The 25019-nt window shown below is 47.3% G+C and overlaps 1 long non-coding RNA gene and 2 gene segments (V, D, J or C); 1 reads left to right on the top strand and 2 right to left on the bottom strand.

Moving 5' to 3' along the window:
• Window positions 1–25019, bottom strand: part of LOC132882207 (Ig kappa chain V-III region MOPC 63-like) — a 193532-nt gene that overhangs the window by 157897 nt on the left and 10616 nt on the right.
• Window positions 21551–22118, bottom strand: LOC132882216 (Ig kappa chain V-III region PC 7183-like). The segment is given in 2 exon segments: window positions 21551–21900; window positions 22028–22118. Coding segments are annotated over 2 exon segments (426 nt in total).
• On the top strand, window positions 22245–23711 carry LOC132875277 (uncharacterized). Its single transcript, XR_009651781.1, has 2 exons — window positions 22245–22334; window positions 23236–23711. It is a non-coding gene; the product is annotated as an uncharacterized LOC132875277 (long non-coding RNA).

Here is a 25019-nt window from a genome sequence, read left to right on the forward strand (position 1 = left end):
GCTGAGCCACTACAATTCCTGTTAATCCACTGAAAACTAAATGGAGACTTGTCACTATTCCTGCTGTACTGATGCACTGCAAAGCCTCAGACTCAATATTATATTATGATTGATTTAAAGTGAATAAATTGTAATGGAAAATAAATAAAATTGAGTAGCTTCAGTAAATCATAAGTGGAAGTGTGTCTGTCAAGTCATTGAATGGTCAAAATATTATGAATGTTTATTTAAAAAAAAAAACACACACATTTGGTGGCCTGTTCATGACCATACGGTACATCACCAATAATAGCAGATTAGGGTATTATTGATATACCATGTAAGGTAGTATGTGCTAGAAATGGGTAAACCACTATCTGTGAGTCTTCCAGCGGCTGGCGCGGCGCAGTGGGGGCGGCGTCCCACATTGTCCCTCAAAAACATACCCCTTGTCCCCCCTTGGGCTTATGAGCAGGTGGTCACCCTATTTGCAAGTCATAACATTTTGAAATCATTATATCACTAATGTTAAGGTTTTTATGCATATGTAATTGGGAGACTTGTTTGTGCTGATCACTTTTTATATTGGATAATTTTTTATATTGTTACATCAGACACTAGTTTCATCAAAATGGCTCTCTAATAAATGGCTTGTCCTTTATCAGGTTGTTCAGTGGGATCAAGCAGAAACAGCACTCAAGAGATGTACAATGGCAGCGTTTGTCATCCGGCCGGAGGAGGATCTTCTCCAGCCACCAGATGACATTGGGATTGTTATTGAAGGTGAAGAAGTCCTCAACAAGTTGCCATCAGTCGCACATGCATGTGCCATGTTATTTGGCATCATCTATGCTCTAAACCTGAGCTATCCAAGAGAGCTCAAACACACTTTTGATGCACTGCAGAAAATATTCATGGAGATAGAACCAAAGAAAATGACTCGCAGAGTGTTCAGTCTGAGTGTAAAGCTCTCAATATTGGATTAGTCCAAGAGAGACATTTGTATACAGCATGTTTTTGGTCTGTTTTACAGCTTGTATTCAAATATATTCCACGATAATAGAAGTTTACAATTGAACTGCTTTTTTCCAAGGTTCATTTGTTTGGTCTCTGGATCTCGCATTTATAGTGGTTCAAAATAATGTGACATTCGTACAGTCTGGTCATATTATCAAAGGATAGCCATGTTTTAACACTGTTAAAAACTGTTTTTATACATTTTAATGGCTATTACATGTTTCAAGTTTTAAAGAAGAAGTTTACAAACAAGTTTTATGTGTTAAGAGTTATGCAGTTAAAGGGTAACTGTGTTTTTTGGGGGTAAATGATTGATTGGACAAAAATATTTCCAATTGGTCCACGATCCACAACCGTATGGATAGGAATTCTATGGAGATAGACTTTACTGTTGTATTAGAATAGTACTATAGTAGAATATTAAGATCTTATCGATAGAAAAGTGAGGTCATTGTTGAACCAGAAACAGCAGTTATATCACTGTGTGCAGTTTGACCTCACAGAACACAGGAGTTGTTGGTCGACTGCTGCCTTGATCAGTGCAGTTTGTGTGATTGTGTAGGACTTTTATTCCAGCTCTGATCTACAACCGCTGAAAAAGTCACGGTAACAATAATGAACCGACCAAGGCAGCTGTAGACTAATCGCTCCTGTGTCCTGTTCTGTTCTTCTAAAATGACTGTTTTGGTCAGTGGGGTCTGATGACTTTGAACACAGCAATATAACGGTTGTTTCTGGTGAAACAAAATGGATCTGACACTTTAACAAAATGTAGATCTGTAGGAATCCTATGTTGTCAGGCACCGATAATAACAATCTGAACCTGCCAGTGTCAAAAACAAGCAAATCCTTTAATGGACATATTTGACGTGCACAACTGCCCCATTTGATTACACTGCAGCAGTTGTTCAATGGTTGCCAGGTACAGTACCATTCCTCTTCAGCAGTGGACTGACTGAAAAGATTCTTGTTCCTGTCAAACACCCTATTTACACCCCAAACCCTGGGAAAATAAGGCCCAGATAAAAATAGATTTAAAAAAAAAAACACGGAAAAGATCATAATATTTTTTTCCCTATTGATGTGTAAAACTCACTGCTTTACTGATTGCAATAAATGCAGGTTTGTTAAGATACATAAAAGTTGATGCATATTTTGAAAGGACATCACAGTAAAAGGTCTTTTTGAAAATAATATTCCTGTCTTTACTTCTAAGTAAACAACATGGACTGTAGCAAAATTTGGTAGCAAAATTTGTAGCAAAATTTGCTTTATCCTAAATTAAAATCCTACTATTGTATGAAAGTACATCTAGCTTATGTTGTAGGTAAAAATGTAAGTTGTAAAAATGCAAAAAATAAGGTACTATTATATTAAGTAATGTTTTGGCTTATGATCAAATAAAATATATTGATTAGGTTTAAGAGGGGCGGCACGGTGGTGTAGTGGGTAGCACTGTTGCCTCAAAGCAAGAAAGTCCGGGTTCGAGGCCCATGGCCAGCGAGGGCCTTTCTGTGTGTAGTTTGCATGTTCTCCCCGTGTCTCCGTGGGTTTCCTCCGGGTGCTCCGGTTTCCCCCACAGTCCAAAGACATGCAGGTTAGGTTAACTGGTGACTTTAAAATGACCGTAGGTGTGAATGTGAATGGTTGTCTGTGTCTATGTGTCAGCCCTGTGATGACCTGGCGACTTGTCCAGGGTGTACCCCGCCTTTCGCCCGTAGTCAGCTGGGATAGGCTCCAACTTGCCCGCAACCCTGTAGAACAGGATAAAGCAGCTAGAGATAATGAGATGAGATGAGTGAGAATTAGAGATGGAGGAGGACAATAAAGGGCACAGCTTCTAACTGAGTTTTAACGTTACGCATCCAGTCGGGCTAATCCTCTGTGTAGAATTCATCTCGGCTGTTTCTTAGGTAGCTCGCCATCTCTCTCTCACCATTGCATGTGTTGTCCATGTCCAATGAAGCATTCGGTTCAAAGCAAATAAAAGTTCATGTAGTATGTACCAAACTGAGAAAGGAAATCTTCAACAGCCTTTCAACAAAATTCAGCAGAATACCGAAAGCAGGTCTGATGCTAGTCAGTCACACATCAGGCTAGACTCTCCAGCTAGCACTCTCAAATCAAAAAACATAAAATATCTGTAGTTTCAACAGAAAACTTTTCTATTTACTCAAATATAACTTTACTGAAAGTGTAGCACTTGTAATCTGTTGAATAATCTCACTTAAACCAAGAAACTGTGTCTTAAACAACGTTTTCTCTCTGCTATTTCTCAATTCATCTTTCCCTCGGATCTCTGTTCTCGTCTCTCTCGAATTCTGAGTTAAGCCTCACTCACAACCCGCCATAAGTATTTTGGACACGCTCAGGTCACAGGGTGTGCTAGTTCGCAGCTGTGCCGCAGGGTTTTGGTGAACCCGGGGGAAAGTTTGGGGGAGGAGTACGGGCAAAATACTTGTCAAGAACAGGTTGCACACCTGACTGACTCGAGGCGTGGGAAAAATTGCGCCGTTAGCCCGTGGAAAGCGTATATCTGACACACGTGATCAGTGCATGTTCAGTAGTGATGTGCGGATCGATACTGAAACATCGATACCTCCGATACCAGATCTTTATGCTCCAAAATCGATCCTCAAATCAAGATATCGATACTTTTGATACTTCAGTCATTTGAGGTAATGTATATCATTAACAGGAACACAGTGGAAAGTAACTAAACTATTGAGATCTTGTCTAAATGATACGTGGTTGGTGGGAACTACTTTTTCTTCCGCCTGGATAAGTGCTTAATGCGTAAGCGCTGCGACACGCTGCTCAGTCCGTCAGTCACTCAGTCTGTAGACGCAATGGCAGAACGTGAACGAAGTCATGTGTGGAGCTATTTCAGCTCCACAAACAGCCAAGACGCGGTTTGTGATGTTTGTGGAAAAACAGTAAGGAGTTGTGGCAACACAACAAACCTGGTGAAACACCTCAGGTTAAACCACAAAACAGAATACGAGGCATTTACGATGAGGCGGACAGAAGAGGAGAGCACAGTGTCAGGTGCTGGTGCTAGGGCAAGACAGATGTCTCTATCGGAGTCCTTCGGTGCTGCAGGCAGGCAATATCCAGGTACAGAGGGAGAAAATGCGGAGCTTTGAGTGGCGCTAAGCACCGTTGCTGTTGGAGTTATTCAAATTAATAAATATGGTCATGAAATAAGTAACGAAATAAATACATGCTTCAACAAATAGCTGCATGAGTTCAGCTTGGAGTAATAATATGTGTATCACTGAGATAATCTCACATAGGCAAAAAAGCCTAGATTTATTCAGGTAAGGTTTCCTAAAGAATTGATCATTTAAAGTGTATTACATAGACTAGGTGTCATTAAATTATACAGAGCAATTGCAATAAAACAGCAATGGTGAACTTATATACTAGAAAAGATGGATAAAAATAACATTTTATCTCTAAAATATGTCTGTTATTATTTACAATCAGTGTAATTTGCTTTAACTGTTAAATGAATATTTTAAAATCTAGGTATTGACAAACTTGTGCAATTACTGTGGCATTTATTTATTTAATTAAATATTTTACTGGCAATTTCAATTTGAGTCACCCAGTATTATAAAACAGTAAGTGTTTGTATCCCCTTTCTGTGGGCTATTTGGAGAGACTACATGCATAGTTGAATCTAAATAAGATTAAGCATTCAGTGCAGAGTAGCCCCATCATTTGTTTTGCGCTGCGATTTTATGTCGTTTGAAGATGATTCCCCAAGAGCAGCAGCACTCACAAGATGCCTGGGAGAGATGATTGTGAAGGATCTCCAGCCTCTGTCCATAGTAGAAGACCAAGGTTTCCAAGGATTTGTGAGAGCTCTTGACCCAAAATATAAACTCCCAGGAAGAAAAAAACTGACAGAGACTCACCTTGTAAAGATGTTTGATGAATGCAAAGGCAAAGTAAGGGCATCTTTGCAAAAAGCTTCCAGTGTTGTACTTACCACTGATATGTGGACTTCAGTGTCCACAGAGGCATATTTGACTGTAACATGTCATCTCATTGAAAACTGGCAAATGAGGGAATTTGTTTTGGAAACCCACACTTTCCATGGGCAGCATACAGCAGATAATATCAGTTTAGCGCTTAAACGCATCACAGAAGAATGGGGCATAACTGACAAGGTTGTTGCAGTTGTGACAGACAATGGTGCAAATATGGTTGCTGCAGTGCACAAGGCTGGATGGAGGCATCATCCATGTTTTGCACATACACTGAATTTAATTGTAAAGGACAGTTTAAAAAGTGTCCCGGAAGTTGTGAAAGTGCTGGAGAAATGCAGTGCAATCGTGTCCTTTTTTCACCACAGCACACAGGCCACACAGAAGCTCAGGGGTATTCAGCAACAGTTGAAAGTGGCAGAGCACAAGTTAATCCAGTCAGTAGATACTCGCTGGAATTCAGTTTTTTACATGCTGGAGAGACTCTGTGAGCAAAATGAAGCTGTGACCACAGCCCTCTGCCTTTTAGGGAGGAATGCATTGTGCTTAAATGAGGGAGAATTATCCCTCATCAAGCAAACAGTTGATGCACTACGGCCATTTGAAGAAGTGACACGGGAAGTTTCAGCTGAAAAGTATGTTTCAGTCTCCAAAGTGATTCCGCTCGTGTCACTCATTCACAGGGCTGTAGCAGCCTGTGAACATCAAGGCAGCTCCCTTGCCATGCAACTGGCACAGCAATGTCAGCGCAGATTCAGGGGTATTGAGAGCATTCACTGTCTAGCTGCCAGTACATTTCTGGATGTTAGGTTTAAACATTTTGGTTTTCGAGACAAAGACAATGTGGAAGTAATGAAAAAACGTCTCCTCTCTGAAATGCAGGAAGTCTATCAGACAGGAGAGGAAGCTCCCACTCTAGCCCCAAGCTCAACAGCTACTGTTAGTTCTACCTCATGGCCTTCTACTTCAGGGTCTTCTACTTCAGAGCCTTCTACCTTACGGCCTTCTGCCTCAGGGCCAAACCAGAGTCCTGCCCCCTCAGGTTCAGCTGTATCAAAAGGAGGGATATGGACTGATTTTGACATGCAGGTTTCGTCAGGACAACATCACCGGTCAGCTGCCAGTGATGTGCTCATTGAAGTACGTCGGTACTCGGAAGAAAAAGTGATTCCCTGAGATAGGGATGCACTGACTTGGTGGCAAGAACATGAACCAACCTTCCCAGCCCTGAGCAAACTAGCAGTGAGATACCTGGGAATTACTGCCACTTCTGTACCGGCAGAGAGAGTCTTTTCCAAGGCAGGAGAGGTTCTGAGCAAAAAATGTAACAGACTAAAGGGGAAGACGGTAAATATGCTATTGTTCCTTAACAAAAACATTTGAATGAGGGAAAGTGAAGTGTTATTTACATCAGTTCAGTATGTTAACATGTTCATGTAACGTGAATTAAGCAAGTTTTTATTTTTATAGTTCTTAATAATTAAACAATAATTTGTTTTAATGGTTTTATTATTTTACTTATTTTCTTTTTTTCGTGTTTGAAACACCATTTTCACATATTTTGTGTTCTCTGTTTGGTTTTTCTGTTATATTAGCTCGGCTATATTGTAAATGAGGCCGCTACCTCAATATACTTCCGAGTTTAAAATAAATAAATACATTACTCTGATATCTTGTATTCTTTATGAAGCTATGATTTGAAATACACTACTTTTTTTAGATTTACCAGACATATTTGGTGTATTTGCAAAAAGTATCGGTATCGGATCGGTATCGCCGATACCAGCCTGAATTTTACTCAGTATCGGATCAGAAAGGAAATCGGTGGTATCGAACATCACTAATGTTCAGTGAGTGTGGGAGTGTGTGAGACTTGTATTTTACCAGTTTCCTGCACTACAAGTTCAGGCCGCACTTGTGAAGCATGTGTGATGCATGTGATTAGCATGTTACAAATCACTCATAACTTGCATGTGATGCAAGCCAGGAGTGGGTATAAAACCAGCATGTCTGCAGCATTCTGCATCTGTTTTTCAACTGAAGAACATTGGATATTTTGTGGGTGTCATGGTTTTGGTTGAGATGGGGATTGAACCTCTCAAACCACAAGGCCACCCTCGGAAGGAGACAGAGATTCAGGACAGAGATGCAGAGAATTAGCGTTTTCAAAAATGGAAGTCTTTACTGAGAGCACCTGATCAAATTACAAAAATCCAAATAAATATTTAGCACGTATAACTCCAGAATCAATAAGGCAAAAGGTCAGTCATTAAAGCGCACAAAAAATCAGGAATCCAAAAAAAAATGGCAAAGCAGTTCTTGGCACAAAAGTTCAAAGTTCAAAAATCATTCATAATCAGCAGTCTATGGTAATCTAAACGATCCAGTCCCAGGTTACAAAATCCAACAGAAAATCACAGGCTTCTAAGTGTCCAAAAATAAGTCAGAGTTCAAAGTTTAAGTCCAATAGTGATAGTCCAAAGCAAAACAATCCTCTTCTTAGCAAAACAGATGCAGAGGTCAAAAAGGCAGTTCAGAACAGTGGAGCAAACAGCTATAGTGAAAAACAAGGGAAAGAACTCACATGGTGGCTCACAGGAGAACTCAGCAGAGTGAAAAGAAAACAGACTCCTATACAGTATATAGGCCAACCAATCAACTACTTGCCATCAATAGAAGATACAATGCTGAAAGAAAATACAATGCTGAAATGGTGACATCTAGTGGCCAGGTAAATGAACAGCAGGCTAGAATGTCCATAGAACCTGACAGTGGGAAAAATGTAAAAATTTTCAGTTTAAAGTTTAGAAAATGGGACCCAAGAAGAAGCGAGCAAAAGTGAAGTAACCCAGCCTGAAACAGCAGAGGGGGAGGAGGAGGAAGAGTCTGATGATGATGATGGTAGCAGCACCGGCGAACCCTGCACGGACAGGGAGAAGTTTGCCTTCAAGCCGTCAGAAGGCACAGCACCCTGCCAGAGGGATTTCCACAGGTAAATACACATTGTAGCAGTGTGTATGGGTGGGTGGAGCACAGAGGACGGCAGGACAGAGATCAGGTTTGGAAACAGTGGTTTTATTGCCACACTTTTCAGTGAACAACTCATAAACTTAAACAGACACACACACAACCGGCGTCTGGTTCGGGGATGAGCTCCTCTGCTTTCACTCTCCCTCCTTAAGTAGGGCACGGTCACTGGGAAGACACACACAAAAACTGGTTAATTGACATCAGGTGTAGTGATTCTGCCACTTACCTTCCCTGACTCCGCCCTCCTGTCACAGACCGGCGTTTGACCATGCCCCCGCTGCCACATACCCCCACCGCCCGACTCAAGCCGCCTTGACGGGTGAGGAAGTCCGCCATGACCATCTGTGCCCCCGGCCTGTGGACCACCTTGAAATTAAAGGGTTGGCACGCCAGATACCAACGGGTAATCCGCGCGTTGGCATCCTTCATGCGGTGGAACCACTGGAGGGGCGCGTGGTCTGAACAGAGGGTGAAAGGGCGTCCCAGCAAGTAGTAACGGACGGCGAGGACCGCCCACTTGATTGCCAGGCACTCTTTTTCGATAGTGCTGTAGCGCCCCTCCCGCACTGACAGCTTCCGACTGATGTATAAGATTGGGCAGTCCTCTCCCTCCACCTCCTGGGACAAAACAGCCCCCAGCCCTCTGTCCAACGCATCTGTCTAAAGGGGAGAGAAAAGTCAGGGGAGTGTAAAAGTGGCCCCCCACACAGTGCGGCCTTTACCTCAGAAAAAGCCTGCTGGCATTGCTCCGTCCACTGGACAGGATCTGGTGCCCCCTTTTTAGTGAGATCAGTCAGTGGGCTGGTGACGTCCAAATAATTAGGTATAAACCTACGATAATAGCCAGCCAGCCCCAGGAACTGTCTCACCCCCTTTTTGGTCATGGGCCTCGGGCAGGCTGCAATTGCTGCAGTCTTGTTAATTTGGGGACGCACCTGCCCGTTAGGGTTGCCACCTGTGTCTGACAAAAATCCTGGACATTTCGACCATCCAATCGACCTTTTTGCTTGTAAGCAACGGCGCCCTTCACACATCTAAATCAAGACAAAAATTGCCCTTCTACGCTGAAATTGTATTGCTCTAATTAGTAAAAATGACACTTTTGCTAGTTATTTGTTTAGTTAATTGCTTTACATAATATAGCAGGTCTTCATTATTTTGGTTTATTTCCAACAGTTTTTGGTTGTGGACACCTGGGGCAGTAGTGGGTACAGGTAAAAGGGGAATACATAATTAAGTTCTGTTTGTTTGCTTATGTGGAATAAAAATAAATAATCTAATTTTTTATTGTATCTGAGAATACCTGAATGTAAGGTGTAGTGTCAAACAGCTTACCTGATTGCTTAGAGTGTGGTGTGTGCTTTGCTTGTGCTTGCCTGTGCCTCTGCTGCTCTTGGCTAAACAAATACATAGGAGGACATATAACTGGGCACATACAGTACATACAGGAGTAGGCAGATAAGACTATTTGGATTTCATTTAATTCACCAAAACCTTACCTAATCTTCCATTTATATTTGGTGTTTTTCTTTGCTGCTGCTATGAGTCCTGGCTGATTTTCAATGAATGTCTTGAACTCAGTACAGGACAACTGAAAGTTTAGCCTGACTTGAAGCTCAGCCTTCACCATTGCAACAGAGAGTCTGTTTCTTTTATCAGTCCAAGCATCCTCCATTGCCCCTTTTCCCCCAAAGCAGTTCCAGGGCTGGTTCGGGGCCAGTGCTTAGTTTGGAACCGGGTTTTCTGTTTCCACTGACAAAGAACTGGCTCTAGGGCCAGAAAAACCGGTTCCAGGCTCGCACCAACTCTCTGCTGGGCCAGAGGAAAGAACCGCTTACATCAGCGGGGGGCGGAGTTGTTAAGACCAACAACAATAACAAGACCGCGAAAGATCGCCATTTTTAAGCGACGAGAAGCCGCAGCTGTACAAACGCGAAGTCAGCCATCATCATCATCATTATTGTTGCTGCTGCTGCTGCTTCTTCCGTGTTTTTGCTTTGATATTCGCGCCAAGGTTTATGCAAACGTAGCGCCGTAACTGACGTATACAGCGACGTAAGTGACGTATACAGCGACGTAATGACGTGGCTCCGCTTAGCACGGCGAGCTCAGAAAAGCAAACTGGTTCTCAGCTGGCTCGCAAGTTGAAATGCACATTTTGCCCATTATGTACAAAAAACCGGGACATTCAGTGTCCCGGATTTTTATTTTTTTTTCCGGGACAGACCATGAAAATCCGGGACAATCAGGAAAAACCGGGACAGGTGGCAACACTACTGCCCGTTGCCCAAGTGGAAGCCCAGATACCATACTTCCACCTGCCCAATCGCATACTTCTTCGGGTTGGCTGTGAGACCCGCTTGCCTCAGTGACCTAAGGACGGCCCTCAGATGTTCAAGATGCCTCGGCCAGTCATTACTATAGACGATAATGTTGTCGAGGTAGGCGGCTGCATAGGTGGCTTGGGGGCGGAGGACCCTGTCCCTCAGCCGCTGAAATGTAGCGGGCGCCCCAAACAGCCAAAACGGAAGTGTGACGAATTGGCGTAAACCAAACGGTGTGGAAAAGGTCGTTTTTTCTCGGGATAGTGGAGTCAAGGGGATCTGCCAATATCCCTTCGTTAAATCCAGTGTCGAATAAAAGCAAGCAGTGCCTAGTCAATCGAGCAACTCATCAATTTGAGGCATTGGGTAAGCGTCGAATTTAGACACCGCGTTGACTTTTCTATAGTCCACACAGAACTGGACCGACCCGTCGGCCTTGGGTACCAAGACCACCGGGCTGCTCCAGTCACTGTGGGACTCCTCAACGATGCCCATTTCGAGCATGGCCTCGAGTTCCTCCCGAACCACCTTTTTTTTGTGTTCGGGTAGCCTGTAAGGGCAGCTACACACTACTACCCCCGGGGGCGTCTCAATGCGGTTCTCTATGAGGTTGGTGCAGCCGGGCAGGGGCAAGAATACGTCTGAAAACTTGGTCTGCAACTGGGCAACCTCCGTGAGTTGGGTCGGGGAGAGGTGGTCTCCACAGGGGACCGGAGAGGTATGCAATGTCAATGTGCCTTTTTGAACCTCTGGCCCCAGCTCCGCCTTCTCCGGAACCACCGACACCAATGCAACAGGGACCTCCTCATTCCAGAGTTTGAGTAGATTGAGGTGGTAAATCTGTGGCGCCCCACCCCTGTCTGTTCGCCTTACCTCATAGTCGACGTCCCCGACGCGCTATGTGACCTCAAAGGGGTCCTTGCCTCTTGGCAACTAATTTAGAGCTTGATGTGGGCAACAGTACGAGTACTTTATCTCCCGGTGCGAACTCTCTAAGGCGCGTACCCTTGTCGTACAGGTGGGCTTGACGTTCTTGGGCCTGCCGCAAATTCTCCTGGGTTAGGTGAGGGTGTGGAGTTTTGCGTGCAGGTCAATAATGTATTGAATTTCGTTTTTACTTGGTGAAGGTCCCTCCTCCCAAATTTCTCGCAGCACATCTAGAATGCTGCGCGGCTTATGCCCATATAATAATTCAAATGGGGAGAACCCCGTGGAGGCTTGGGGGACCTCTCGCACTGCAAATAACAAGGGTTTGAGCCATTTATCCCAGTTATGTGCGTCCTCACTTATGAATTTTTTAATTATGTTCTTGAGGGTGCGATTAAACTGTTCAACTAAACCGTCCGTTTGTGGGTGATACACGCTGGTGCGGATCGGCTTAATACCTAATAAGCCATACAGTTCGGTCAGTGTTCGTGACATAAACAAGGTGCCTTGATCAGTCAGAATCTCTTTCGGGATTCCAACTCGGGAGATGACGCGGAAGAGTGCCTCCGCAATACTGCGTGCTGAGATATTGCGAAGAGGCATGGCTTCCGGGTATCGTGTTGCATAGTCCACCAGAACTAATATAAAGCAGTATCCTCGTGTTGACCAATCTAATGGCCCAACGAGATCCATCCCAATTCTTTCGAACAGGGTCTCGATTAACGGTAGAGGGCGCAAAGGCGCTTTTGGAATGGCCACTGGATTTATTAACTGGCCTTTGCAGCACACCGTACACCACCTACGGACATCACCGCAAATCCCCGGCCAATAGAATCGGGCCATTATTCGGGCTAGTGTCTTATCCTGCCCTAGGTGTCCAGCCATGGGATTAAAGCGAGCCGCCTGGAATACCAATTCCCGGCGGCTCTTTGGAATTAAAAGCTGCGTGACTCGCTCTTTAGTTTGAGTGTCCTGCGTCACTCGGTATAATCTATCCTTCATAATCGCGAAGTAGGGCAAGGACGGGGTGGCGTTTGGCTGGAGTGCTTGACCATCGATTACTCTCACTTGGTCAAACGCATGCCGCAGAGTTTCGTCTCGCGACTGCTCTAATGGGAAATCCACAAGGGATTCCCCAACAGAGAGAGGAGGGTCCGGCGGCTCCTCACTCTGACGCGGAGATGACATAGACGGCTCTGTGACAGCTGCTCCTGCCAAAGCGACACCGGGACCTCCCCCTATTGAATGGCAGGACCCACTCTTCACTAAGTGTGTCATTAAATCGTGAAATCCCGGCCAATCAGTCCCCAAAATTATAGAATGGGGAAGGCGAGGATTAACCGCCGCCTTCACTATAAATTTTTCACCTTGGAAAAAAATGTGGACCGACACCAAAGGGTAGCTGTGAACATCCCCATGCACACACAACACCTTCACCCCCTGTGCTCCCCCCAATGCCTCTGTGGCAGCGGGGGCGTAGTCAAGCGCCGGTCTGTGACAGGAGGGCAGAGCCAGGGAAGGTGAGTGGCAGAATCACTACACCTGACGGTAATTAACCTGTGTTTGTGTGTCTTCCCAGTAACCGCGCCCTATTTAAGGAGGCAGAGGGAGAGCAGAGGAGAGCTATTCCTGGGACAAGAACACAGCGTGTGTGTGTATGTGTATTGAATAGAATAAAACAGTATTGTTACACTGAAAAGTCTGGCAATAAAAGCCGATTTGTACCTGAAGCTTTGTCCTGCCGTCCTCTGTGCTCCACCCACACTTCAGAGAGCTCTACAGTGGTGCCGAACCCCAGGAGAAAGGTGGAGCACCAACCCCGCAGCCCCATGGAATCCTCCCCATTCACGGACCTGGTCCACGCCCTCGCCACGGCTCAGCAAAGCCAGCACCAGGCGCTCGTCATGCTCCAAAAGGAGCAAGAGCGGTGCTTCGAAGCCCTGGTGCTGGCCCAGCAGGAAGATCGCGAGGTGTTCCGGCATCTCCTCGCGTCAGAGGGTTCCACCAGCGCCCCGGCCGCGGGCCCATCTCCCCTCACCGTGACCAAGATGGGCCCACAGGACGACCCCGCAGGACGGGAGAGGCGCAGCTGGCCACGCTACAGCTCCCTGCTGACCGCCGGCTGGGCTGTGCGGACCTTCGCCGGGCCGTCCTCCAGCGCGTGGGGCACACATCAGAACAAGAGCGCCAGCGCTTCCGCGCATTGCAGTTGGAGGAAGTCGGCCGGCCGTTCGCGTTCGGCCAGCAGCTCCAGGACGCCTGCTGGCGGTGGCTGAGGGCCGACGATCGCGACGCCGAGGGAATCATTGATCAGGTGGTGCTGGAGCAGTTCATCGCCCGCTTACCAGCTGGAACCGCGGAGTGGATCCAGTGCCACCACCCGGCATCGCTGGATCAGGCAGTAGGACTGGCGGAGGATCATTTGGCGGCTGTTCCGGCAGCAGGACGGCCGATGACGTCTTCTCTTCTCTCCTCTTCTCTCTCTCCCCTCCCTTCTGTGTCCTGTCCTCGCCCCATTCCCCCACCACGGAGGCGGGGGCCGGCTCCACCCCAGCCGGCCCGCTGCACCCATGGTGCCCTCCCGTTTCTCCCTTCTGTGTCTGTCTCTCCCCCCCTCAGGTGAGTGAGCCCCAGAGCACAGGTGCAGAGGGAAAGCCCGGGCCGGTTTACTGGCGCTGCGGGAAGCCAGGCCACCTGCAACAACAGTGTGCAGCAATGGAGGTGGGCACGGTGGTACGGATCCCCGACGCGCCAGAAGCTGCCCTCGATCGGGCCGGAGCGTATCGCATACCGGTGAGTATCCAAGGGGCTACATATCAGGCGTTGGTGGATTCTGGTTGCAATCAGACCTCGATCCGCCAAAGCCTGGTGCAAGACGAGGCATTGGGGGAGCACAGGGGGTGAAGGTGTTGTGTGTGCACAGGGATGTTCACAGCTACCCTTTGGTGTCGGTCCACATATTTTTCAGAGGGGAAAAATCTATAGTGAAGGTGGCGGTTAATCCTCGCCTTACCCACTCTTTAATTTTGGGGACTGATTGGCCGGGATTTCGGGGTTTAATGATGCACCTAGTAAAGAGTGGGTCCTGCCATTTGACAGGGGGAGGTCCCGGTGTCGCTTTGGCTGGAGCTGCTGTCGCAGAGCCGTCTACGTCATCTCCGTGACAGAGTGAGGAGCCGCCAGCTCCTCCTCTTTCTGTTGGGGAATGCCTCACGGATTTCCCATTAGAACAATCGCGAGACGAGACTCTGCGACATGCATTTGACCAAGTGAGAGTAATCGATGGTCAAACGCTCCAGCCAAATGCCACCCCGTCCTTCCCCTATTTTTCTATTATGAAGGATAGATTATACCGAGTGATGCAGGACACTCAGACGAAAGAGCGAGTCACACAGCTGTTAATTCCAAAGAGCCGCCGGGAATTGGTATTTCAGACGGCTCACTTTAATCCCATGGCTGGACACCTCGGGCAGGATAAAACACTAGCCCGGATAATGGCCCGATTCTATTGGCCAGGGATTCGCAGTGATGTCCGTAAGTGGTGTACGGCGTGCCGTGAATGCCAGTTAGTAAATCCAGCGGCCATTCCAAAAGCGCCTTTGCGCCCCCTACCATTAATCGAGACCCCGTTTGAAAGAATTGGGATGGATCTCGTCGGGCCATTAGATCGGTCAACACGAGGGTACTGCTTTATATTGGTTCTGGTGGACTATGCAACGCGATACCTGGAAGCGGTGCCTCTTCGCAATATCTCAGCACGCAGTATTGCGGAGGCCCTCTTCCACGTCATCTCCCGGGTTGGAATCCCGAAAGAGATTCTGACTGACCAAGGCACCTCATTTATGTCACGAACACTGAGCGAACTGTATGGGCTACTAGGTATTAAGCCGATCCGCACCAGCGTTTATCACCCACAAATGGACGGTTTAGTTGAATGGTTCAATCGCACCCTCAAGAATATAATTAAAAAATTCCTAAGTGAGGATGCACGTAACTGGGATAAATGGCTCGTACCCTTGTTATTTGCAGTGCGAGAGGTCCCCCAAGCCTCCACGGGGTTCTCCCCATTTGAATTGCTATACGGGTGTAAGCCACGCGGCATTTTAGATGTGCTGCGAGAAAATTGGGAGGAGGGACCTTCACAGAGTAAAAACGAAATTCAGTATGTTATGGACCTGCACGCAAAACTCCACACGCTCACCCACCTAACTCAGGAGAATTTGCGGCAGGCCCAGGAATGGCAAGCCCGCCTGTACAACAAGGGGACACGCCTTAGAGAGTTCACTCTGGGAGATAAGGTACTTGTACTGTTGCCCACGTCGAGCTCCAAATTAATCGCCAAGCGGCAAGGACCCTTTGAGGTCACACGGCGAGTCGGGGACGTCGACTATGAGGTGAGGCGAACGGACAGGGAGGGGGCGCTACAGATCTACCACCTCAATCTGCTTAAACTCTGGAACGAGGAAGTCCCCGTGGCGTTGGTGTCTGTAGTTCCGGAGAAGGCGGAGCTGGGGCCGGAGGTTCAAAAAGGGACATTGGCATCACGTACCTCTCCAGTCCCCTGTGGAGACCACCTCTCCCCGACCCAACTCACGGAGGTCGCCCAGTTGCAGGCCGAGTTTTCGGATGTGTTCTCGCCCCTGCCCGGTCGCACTAACCTCATAGAACACCACATAGAGACGCCCCTGGGGGTGGTAGTGCATAGCTGCCCTTACAGGCTACCCGAACACAAAAAAAAGGTGGTTCGGGAAGAACTTCAGACCATGCTCAAAATGGGCATCGTCGAGGAGTCCCACAGTGACTGAAGCAGCCCGGTGGTCTTGGTACCCAAGGCCGACGGGTAGGTCCGGTTCTGTGTGGACTATAGAAAAGTCAACGCGGCGTCTAAATTCGACGCGTACCCAATGCCTCGTATTGACGAGCTGCTCGATCGACTAGGCACAGCTCGCTTTTACTCGACACTGGATGTGACAAAGCGATACTGGCAGATCCCCTTGACTCCATTATCCCGAGAGAAAACGGCCTTTTCCACACCGTTCGGCTTACACCAATTTGTCACACTTCCTTTTGGGCTGTTTGGGGCGCCCGCTACATTTCAGCGGCTGATGGACAGGGTCCTCCGGCCCCATGCCACCTATGCGGCCACATATCTTGATGACATTATCATTAATAGTAATGACTGGCAGCGGCAACTGCAACACCTGAGGGCCGTCCTTAGGTCGCTGAGGCGGGCAGGTCTCACTGCCAACCCGAAGAAGTGTGCGATTGGGCGGGTGGAAGTACGGTATCTGGGCTTCCACTTGGGCAATGGACAGGTGCGTCCCCAAATTAATAAGACAGCAGCGATTGCGGCCTGCCCGAGGCCCAAGACCAAAAAGGGGGTGAGAGAGTTCCTGGGGCTGGCTGGCTATTATCGTAGGTTTATACCTAATTATTCGGACGTCACCAGCCCGCTGACTGACCTCACTAAAAAGGGGGCGCCAGATCTGGTCCAGTGGACGGAGCAGTGCCAGCAGGCTTTCTCTGAGGTAAAGGCTGCACTGTGTGGGGGGCCACTATTACACTCCCCTGACTTTTCTCTCCCTTTTGTGTTGCAGACCAACGCGTCGGACAGAGGGCTGGGGGCGGTGTTGTCCCAGGAGGTGGAGGGGGAGGACCGCCCCATCCTGTACATAAGCAAGAAGCTGTCAGTGCGTGAGGGGCGCTACAGCACTATTGAGAAGGAATGCCTGGCGATCAAATGGGCAGTCCTCACCCTCCGTTACTACCTGCTGGGGTGCCCTTTCACCCTCTGTTTGGACCACGCGCCCCTCCAGTGGCTCCACCGCATGAAAGATGCCAACGCGCGGATCACCCGTTGGTATCTGGCACTCCAACCCATCAATTTCAAGGTGGTCCACAGGCCGGGGGCGCAGATGGTCATGGCGGACTTCCTCTCCCATCAAGGGGGGGGGAGTCGGCTGCCGAGTCGGGCGGTGGGGGTATGTGGTAGCGGGGGCATGGTCAAGCGCCGGTCTGTGACAGGAGGGCAGAGCCAGGGAAGGTGAGTGGCAGAATCACTACAGCTGATGGTAATTAACCTGTGTTTGTGTGTCTTCCCAGTAACCGTGCCCTATTTAAGGAGGCAGAGGGAGAGCAGAGGAGAGCTCTTCCCGGGACAAGAACACAGCGTGTGTGTGTATGTGTATTGAATAGAATAAAATGGTATTGTTACACTGAAAAGTCTGTCAATAAAAGCCGATTTGTACCTGAAGCTTTGTCCTGCCGTCCTCTGTGCTCCACCCACACCTCAGACAGCTCTACAGCCTCGTTTTGCACCAGGCTTTGGTGAATTGAGGTCTGATTACAACCAGAATCCACCAACACCTGCTATGTATCCCCTTGTATACTCACTGGTATGCGATACGCTCTGGCCTGATCGAGGGTGGCTCCTGGCGCGTCGGGGATCCGAACCACCGCGCCCACCTCCATTACCATGCACTGTTGTTGGAGGTGGCCCGGCTCCCCGCAGCGCCAGCAAACCGGCCTGGGCTTCCTCTCCACACTGGTGTTCTGGGGCTCACTCACCTGAGGGGGGGGGAGAGACAGACACAGAATGGAGAAATGGGAGGGCAAAGCGGGTGTGGCCTGCCTCCACGGTGGGGGAATGCGGCGAGGAGGAGATACAGGAGGAGAGGGGAAAAGAGAGATAGAGAAGAGGAGAGGGGAGAAGAGGCTGTCTGCTGTCCTGCCGCCAGGACAGCCGCCATATGGTCCTCCGCCAGCTTGATTGCCTGATCCAGCGATGCCGGGCGGTGGCACTGGACCCACTCCGTGGTTCCTGCTGGCAAGCGTGCGACGAATTGCTCCAGTACCACCTGGTCAATGATCCCCATGGCGTCGCGGTTGGAGGCCCTCAACCACCACCAGCAGGCGTCCCGGAGTTGCTGGCCAAACGCGAACGGCCGGCCGACTTCCTCCAAGCGCAAAGCGCGGAAGCGCTGATGCTGCTGCTCAGGGGTGCACCCCGCACTCTGGAGGATGGCCCGGCGGAGGTCCGCGTAGGCCAGCCGGCGGTCGCTGGGGAGCTGTAGCATGGCCAGCTACGCCTCTCCCGTTAGCAGGGGGAGAAGGCGCGCTGCACACTGATCCATCGGCCACCCCGAGGTCTCCGCGACTTGCTCGAAGAGCGTGATGAATGCCTCGGGGTTGTCCTGCAGGCCCATCTTGGTTAGGGTGAGGGGGGATGGGCCCACGGTGGGAGCACTGGTGGACACCGCTGACGCGAGGAGGTGCCGGAACGCCTGATGATCTTCTTGCTGGGCCAGCTCCAGGGCCTCGAACCACTGTTCCTGCTCCTTTCAGAGGGTGACTTGTGCCTGGTGTTGGCTTTGCTGGGCCGTGGCGAGGGCGTGGACCAGTTCGGCGAACGGGGAGGACTCCATTGGTCTGTTCGGCTGCTGCGCTCCAGTTCCCAGGTTTCAGCACCACTGTAGCAGTGTGTATGGGTGGGTGGAGCACAGAGGATGGCAGGACAGAGATCAGGTTCGGAAACAGTGGTTTTATTGCCACACTTTTCAGTGAACAACTCGTAAACTTAAACAGACACACACACAACTGGCGACTGGTTCAGGGATGAGCTCCTCTGCTTTCGCTCTCCCTTCTTAAGTAGGCTGTGGTCACTGGGAAGACACACACAAACACAGGTTAATTGACATCAGGTGTAGTGATTCTGCCACATACCTTCCCTGACTCCGCCCTCCTGTCACAGACCAGTGCTTGACCACGACCCCGCTGCCACAAACATGCTTTAAACATTCATTTCAGTATCTATATGCTTATGTAATTAATATTATAGATGCTGATTTTCATGTATGTTTCAGCGAACGATGCCCCGAAGTGAGGACACTGCAATCCCATCATCACTGTCAGGCCATTGTGCCATGCTCAGTGATGAGGACAAGGACATCCCGACACCCCGTCCCACCACTCAGCAGTAGTAGGAGCAGGACAGCAGCTCGGAGTCAGAGTGTGTTTCAGTGCTCAAACTGTTGGGCTATTTAGTTGGGATTTTTTACAATGTAATAAAATGTGTTATTCCCTTATACTCATGTTTTATTATTTGACGTTTGCATGGTAAATTAAACATATACTCAAATAACAACAGCAAATGAGGTTGTCTTCTTCCTTTCTACAATGCTACATGCTACACAATCGGTTCTTTGGTTCCTCCCCAATATATATATCCAGAGTCTTGCCCCTCGTGTCGTGTGCAGGTCGCGTGCGCTGTGTGCAGGTCACCACAAATAGGGGTAGAAAGTGAGATGTACTTCTGTCTTGCGCGCTGCACAAATAGCAAGTGTGGAATACTTGTGTAGTATTTCTGAGGCACGTCACTCATACAGTGACCGTGCGTCACTCATGCGTCTTACTGTCATCGCAAAAATCCCTGCTAGCCACGCTGCTGATTTGGTTCAGGCATACAAACGAATACGGGTCCTGTCCGTAGTGTATGCATTCTTAATTTGTCGCAAGACCCATAGAATTTGCATGTGCAGGCCCATAAGTATCCATGGGCAGTTTGCGACCTTCTATGGCACTGAACACATGGAAGTGTCGTGCAAGTCTCAAGCACGGTTTTGCCATTTTTTTGTTACCGTAGACCGCCCGTAGCAGCACGTACAGTGGGTTGTGAGTGAGGCTTTAGGTTTCGCTTCCTTTTTCTCTCCCGCTACATCCTGTAGAGGGAGCTCTAACATTCAATTTACTCATTCCTAACCTTTTAAAGCTCGACTGAGTTTCTTCTGTCACTCGTGAAGTGAATAATCTTTTACATATTTTCTGTTTTTTTCTTTGAGTGCATGACTTGTTCTCAATAAAATAATCAAAAACTAAACAATGTTTTGAAGTTTATTATTAATATTATTATTCTAATTCTTTTTTCGTGTTGTTTTAAGGGTACCATACATTACTCTGTAAACCTTGGTTACATCTCCTTGTCCTTCCTCTTCCACCTCCTTTCCTTGTCCTCTTCCTCTACCCTGGACAAGTGAACTGACCCCTGGCCTTTTGATCTGTCGGATTGGTGTGTGAACAGTTTTGACTCTTGGTGTTTCCACCTGGGGAATTGTGTGATAATTGAGTTGGAGCTGTGATCGCTTGTGTTAATGATACTGAATGCCAGTGCTTTGTAAATGAGCTCATGGTGCAGCCAGTGAGATACGAAGGGATTTGTGTGAAGAGTTTTTCAGAAAAAGTTCAGCAAATCTGAATCATGTGTGAAAACAGGGGAATTGAGTTTATCGCTTTGGGAAATAGCGCTATCTTTTGGTAGCTGGGGTCATGGATTTGGATGTTTAGTTAATAGGCCCAGTTACAGTGTGTCAGCGATCCAGAAAAACTGTAAACACGTGCCATCATGTGAATAATATGTGATAAATCAAACATAATCTGGTCATTTTTATCTGGCTTTCTGTTCATCTCCATGATTTATAATGATTCACTGTGTTCTGGAAATCTAAATCTAGAGTTAACTCATTTGAAGTCATTTTTATGAACATAACAAACACAAAATCATTTGCACTAATTGGTATTTCCAGCCCCCAGCAGGGCAGTGACCCCCAGCGGTGATGCAGGGACCCAGTATAGGATGCAAACCAATGAAAACCTGATAGTTAATGATCATGCAGCTGGAATAAAAGGACATTTTGATGAGAGTTAAAGAGCGTTATTGTGTAATATTAGCTTCTGTGAGATCAAATCAGTGCAGAACTTTCACTTTTCTAAGCTTTGTGTTGCAACATGAAGATCAGTGAGATTTGGAGCTGATAGAGTTTTGCTCATATTCATGTGAAACGCTTGATAATCACCACCTCATTTTATTTACAATGAGATTGATTCACCCTCTGATCTCACAGAACTCCATAAAGTGACTGAATGTTTGGAGTTAACGTTCCACTCCGTGCTCGATCATGGAGCTCCATTTACAACTAAACTCTTTGTAGTTCAGCAGATAAACTCAGAATCACATCCATGAAATGTCTCAGTCAGTATTTCGGCCTCATCACAGGACTGAGACAGCTCTGTTCTACACACACTGCTTTCTTCCCTGTACATGCGACCTCTGGGGAAAATGATTCATGAACATGCTGTTAGCTTCCACTGCTCACTGCTACACTGTGTGTGTGTGTGTGTGTGTGTGTGTGTGTGTGTGTGTGTGTGTGTGTGTGTGTGCTGGATCACATCGTCCCCCTCAGCACCTGCAGGAGGTCCCAGCTGCAGCACTCACACACACCCAGGTTTTTGTACGACGCTTTAACACTGTGTGAACACCGCACTACTACTGATCTCATGGTAACTCTGACAGTAATAATCTCCAGCATCTTCAGTCTGGACTCCACTGATGGTCAGAGTGAAATCAGATCCAGATCCACTGCCACTGAAACGAGCTGGAATACCGGATTCTCTCCTGTTAACACCATAGATCAGGAGTTTAGGAGCTTCTCCAGCTTTCTGCTGATACCAGGACAAATAATAACCACCACCATAGAAAACAGCAGGACTGGTTTTACAGCTGATGGTGAGTGTGTCTCCTGGAGAAACAGATTTCACTGCAGGACTCTGAGTCACAGTCACCTGACCTCTGGATCCTGAAAAAAATAAGAAGAATAAATCCATTTCCTTCATTAATAATGATGTTGAGGTTGAAGTTCATCTAGTCAGTCGACTTCCCATGGATTTGTCAACTGAACAGTAGAAGATAAAGCATTGTGTTACCTCGAGCGCAGAGGGCCAGTGTGCAGATGAAGACGCTGATCAAACTCATGGTTGCTGTGGGTGAAGTCTCTGAGCAGCAGCTCTCAGTCATGAAGTGTTAAAGTCACAGGACTATAAACACTCGCAGAGCGCTGAAGCATGAGCTGAAAATGCAAAGTGGAACCTCTCTCGATGGAAACGTGTGTGTGTGTGTGTGTGTGTGTGTGTGTGTGTGGTCACTGGAATGTAACAGAGGTTTTTGTACGACGGCTTCATTAGAATGTATCACTGTGGTTGACTTTTGGTGGAGGAACCAAACTCATCATCAGTAAGTTTCTCTTCTTTATTTAAAATTCTACACATTAGTGAATTTATTTTGTTATTAATTTTATTATTGAATGAACTTGAGAAAATTTGAAAATAAAAAAAAAAAAATCAGTTTTGGTTATGATGTGCAGTGTGTAAAAAATCAGCATCTGAAATATTACAATACATTTGTTTGTTTGTTGATGTTAATGATTATATTTTACTGTTAAAAGTGAGAGAATAAATCCAGATGTTTGTGCTGTTTAAAGTCCCCCTGAGTTCAGCGTCTAGTGATTCATTTTCATTGAGTATCAACACCAGAATAAAGCTGATCAAAGTTCTCATCGGTCCACGATGTAAAAAGTAACTAGTAAATGTTCTCCTGCTGCTAGAACTCATTTGTGCTGCTGCAGAGTTTCCAGTTTTGTCTCGACTGGAGTTCAGAGCATTTACAGAATCCACTCACTGAGTGTTTCAGTGCTGGAATACAGTGTGACTATTGGATGCAGTTACTGAATAGAACTGAGTGAACACTCAATCAGAAAGAAGATGGATTATCGTGTGGAGTTAAAGCTGATGGCTTCCTCATGTTCTCTTTCTTTGTTCGTCAACTTTAAACCAAACGGACTGATGTTTCTCCACTGAACCTTCTCCCAACCTGAAGCCCCCCATGTGTCTCTGTTCATTTAGAGTTAGGAACTGTTTTTATGTCTATGGGCAGAGTTTATAGATGCTGCTGAAGGTCATAGAAGTTTCCAGAAGTTTCTCCTGAACTGCAGTAATGTGAGAACAGTGTGGATCACTGCACTGATTACTGAACACACATGAATGTCTCTAGTCTGGACTCTTAATCAGCAGTAATGAGTAAATGTTGTGTAAGCGTGTGTAAATGTATGTGTTTATTGTGTGTTTGTGGTCTCCAGCCGGTCCCACGGTGAAGCCCTCCGTGTCTCTGCTCCCTCCCTCCTCTCTGCAGCTGTCTGAGGGATCGGCCTCGCTGCTCTGCCTGCTGTCTGCCTACTCTCCACAGGGGGCGCTGGTGAGCTGGACAGTGGACGGCTCAGAGGTGAAGAACGGGGTTCTGACCAGCGCAGAAGAACACAAGAAGGACGGTTACACACGCAGCAGCACCCTGACCCTCAGCAAAGCACTCTGGGAAAAGGGGGAGGAGTTTGTCTGTACGGTCTCCCATGACGGCGTCAATCATCCGGTCACGTTCAGAAAGAGCCAGTGTGAAGGCTAACAGCTCCAAGATAGAATTTAACACTCAGCTGCTTACACATCCATCTACAATAGAGTTTCAATTCTACACAATGCTGACATTTCTGTCTTTACTCTCTTCACTGTCCTGTTGCTCTTCCTGTAGTTTTGCTCTGCTGAAATAAAGCTTCATTTTGGACATTGTGTGTTCTTTTATTGGAGTTAATAGTCATTATCAGTGTGAGGAGAGAGTGTGTTTAGCTGGAGATTCAGTGCTGTGTGTTGTGCTTCAGTGAGTTTGGCTGAAGGAAGTTGAACATCTGGTGAAAGTGCTGCTCTATTCTGGGAGAAAGAGGATCACTCAGCCATGTCCATGTAAATCTCTCTCTCTCTCTCTCAGTTTTTTATGGTTCAGACTGCTTTTATAAAGCTGGGTGGGTTTGTAGGAGGAGGTTAAAATCATACAATTCCTGCGATAAGCGATATTCTTGGCTGGATCCTGTAATGATCCCTGATCAACTATCAGTTGAACCAATGATTTAATATATAACTAATGTCTCCTCCCTTATCTCTGTAATATTGTTAGGATTAAGATGCCACTTGTCGGCACGGTGGTGTAGTGGTTAGCGCTGTCGCCTCACAGCAAGAAGGTCCTGGGTTCGAGCCCCGTGGCCGGCGAGGGCCTTTCTGTGTGGAGTTTGCATGTTCTCCCCATGTCCGCGTGGGTTTCCTCTGGGTGCTCCGGTTTCCCCCACAGCCCAAAGACATGCAGGTTAGGTTAACTGGTGACTCTAAATTGACTGTAGGTGTGAGTGTGAATGGTTGTCTGTGTCTATGTGTTAGGCCTGTGATGACCTGGCGACTTGTCCAGGGTGTACCCCGCCTTTCACTTGTAGTCAGCTGGGAGAGGCTCCAGCTTGCCTGTGACCCTGTAGAACAGGATAAAGCTGCTACAGATAATGAGATCAAGATGCAACTTCTGTTGCTACTCAGTGCCGAATGTCTGAAACATTCTTTTATCACAGAAAGTGGTGAAGATTAGTTTAGATTTATCTTCCTTCCCTGATAAACCTCTAAATAAACGTAATAGTACAGTGCAGCACATCACTCAGATAAGGTCTCTGTTCTGGACCCTTTTGGTGCAAGATGCCTCAGGTGTCTGAGGTTCTAGGAATTCAGGGTCATGATCAAAACACTTCTCCATTTTCTACTTAGTGTTATTATTATTTTTTTTTAAATGAATGAACTGCTGGATTTGGTGGATGTGAATGTCTTCTTCATGGGTACAGTTTTCTAACCAAAACCAGCTTCTTCCAGTCAGTGCTCAAGGTGCTGCTGAGGGATCTAGGGAGAGGGTCAGTGTTTTAAAAGTGGTCAGGTACGAGGAGATCAGGCAGAGGAGACAGTCATGGGATTGAGCTCTGATTTACAGTGTGGACACATCAGACAGCACAAATCTGGCAGTGGTGTCTGCAGAGGAGTGGAGGAGCCAGCAGGATTGACCCTG

Source organism: Neoarius graeffei, chromosome 2 (genome assembly GCF_027579695.1).
Source record: "Neoarius graeffei isolate fNeoGra1 chromosome 2, fNeoGra1.pri, whole genome shotgun sequence".
In the NCBI taxonomy this organism is placed as follows: domain Eukaryota; kingdom Metazoa; phylum Chordata; class Actinopteri; order Siluriformes; family Ariidae; genus Neoarius; species Neoarius graeffei.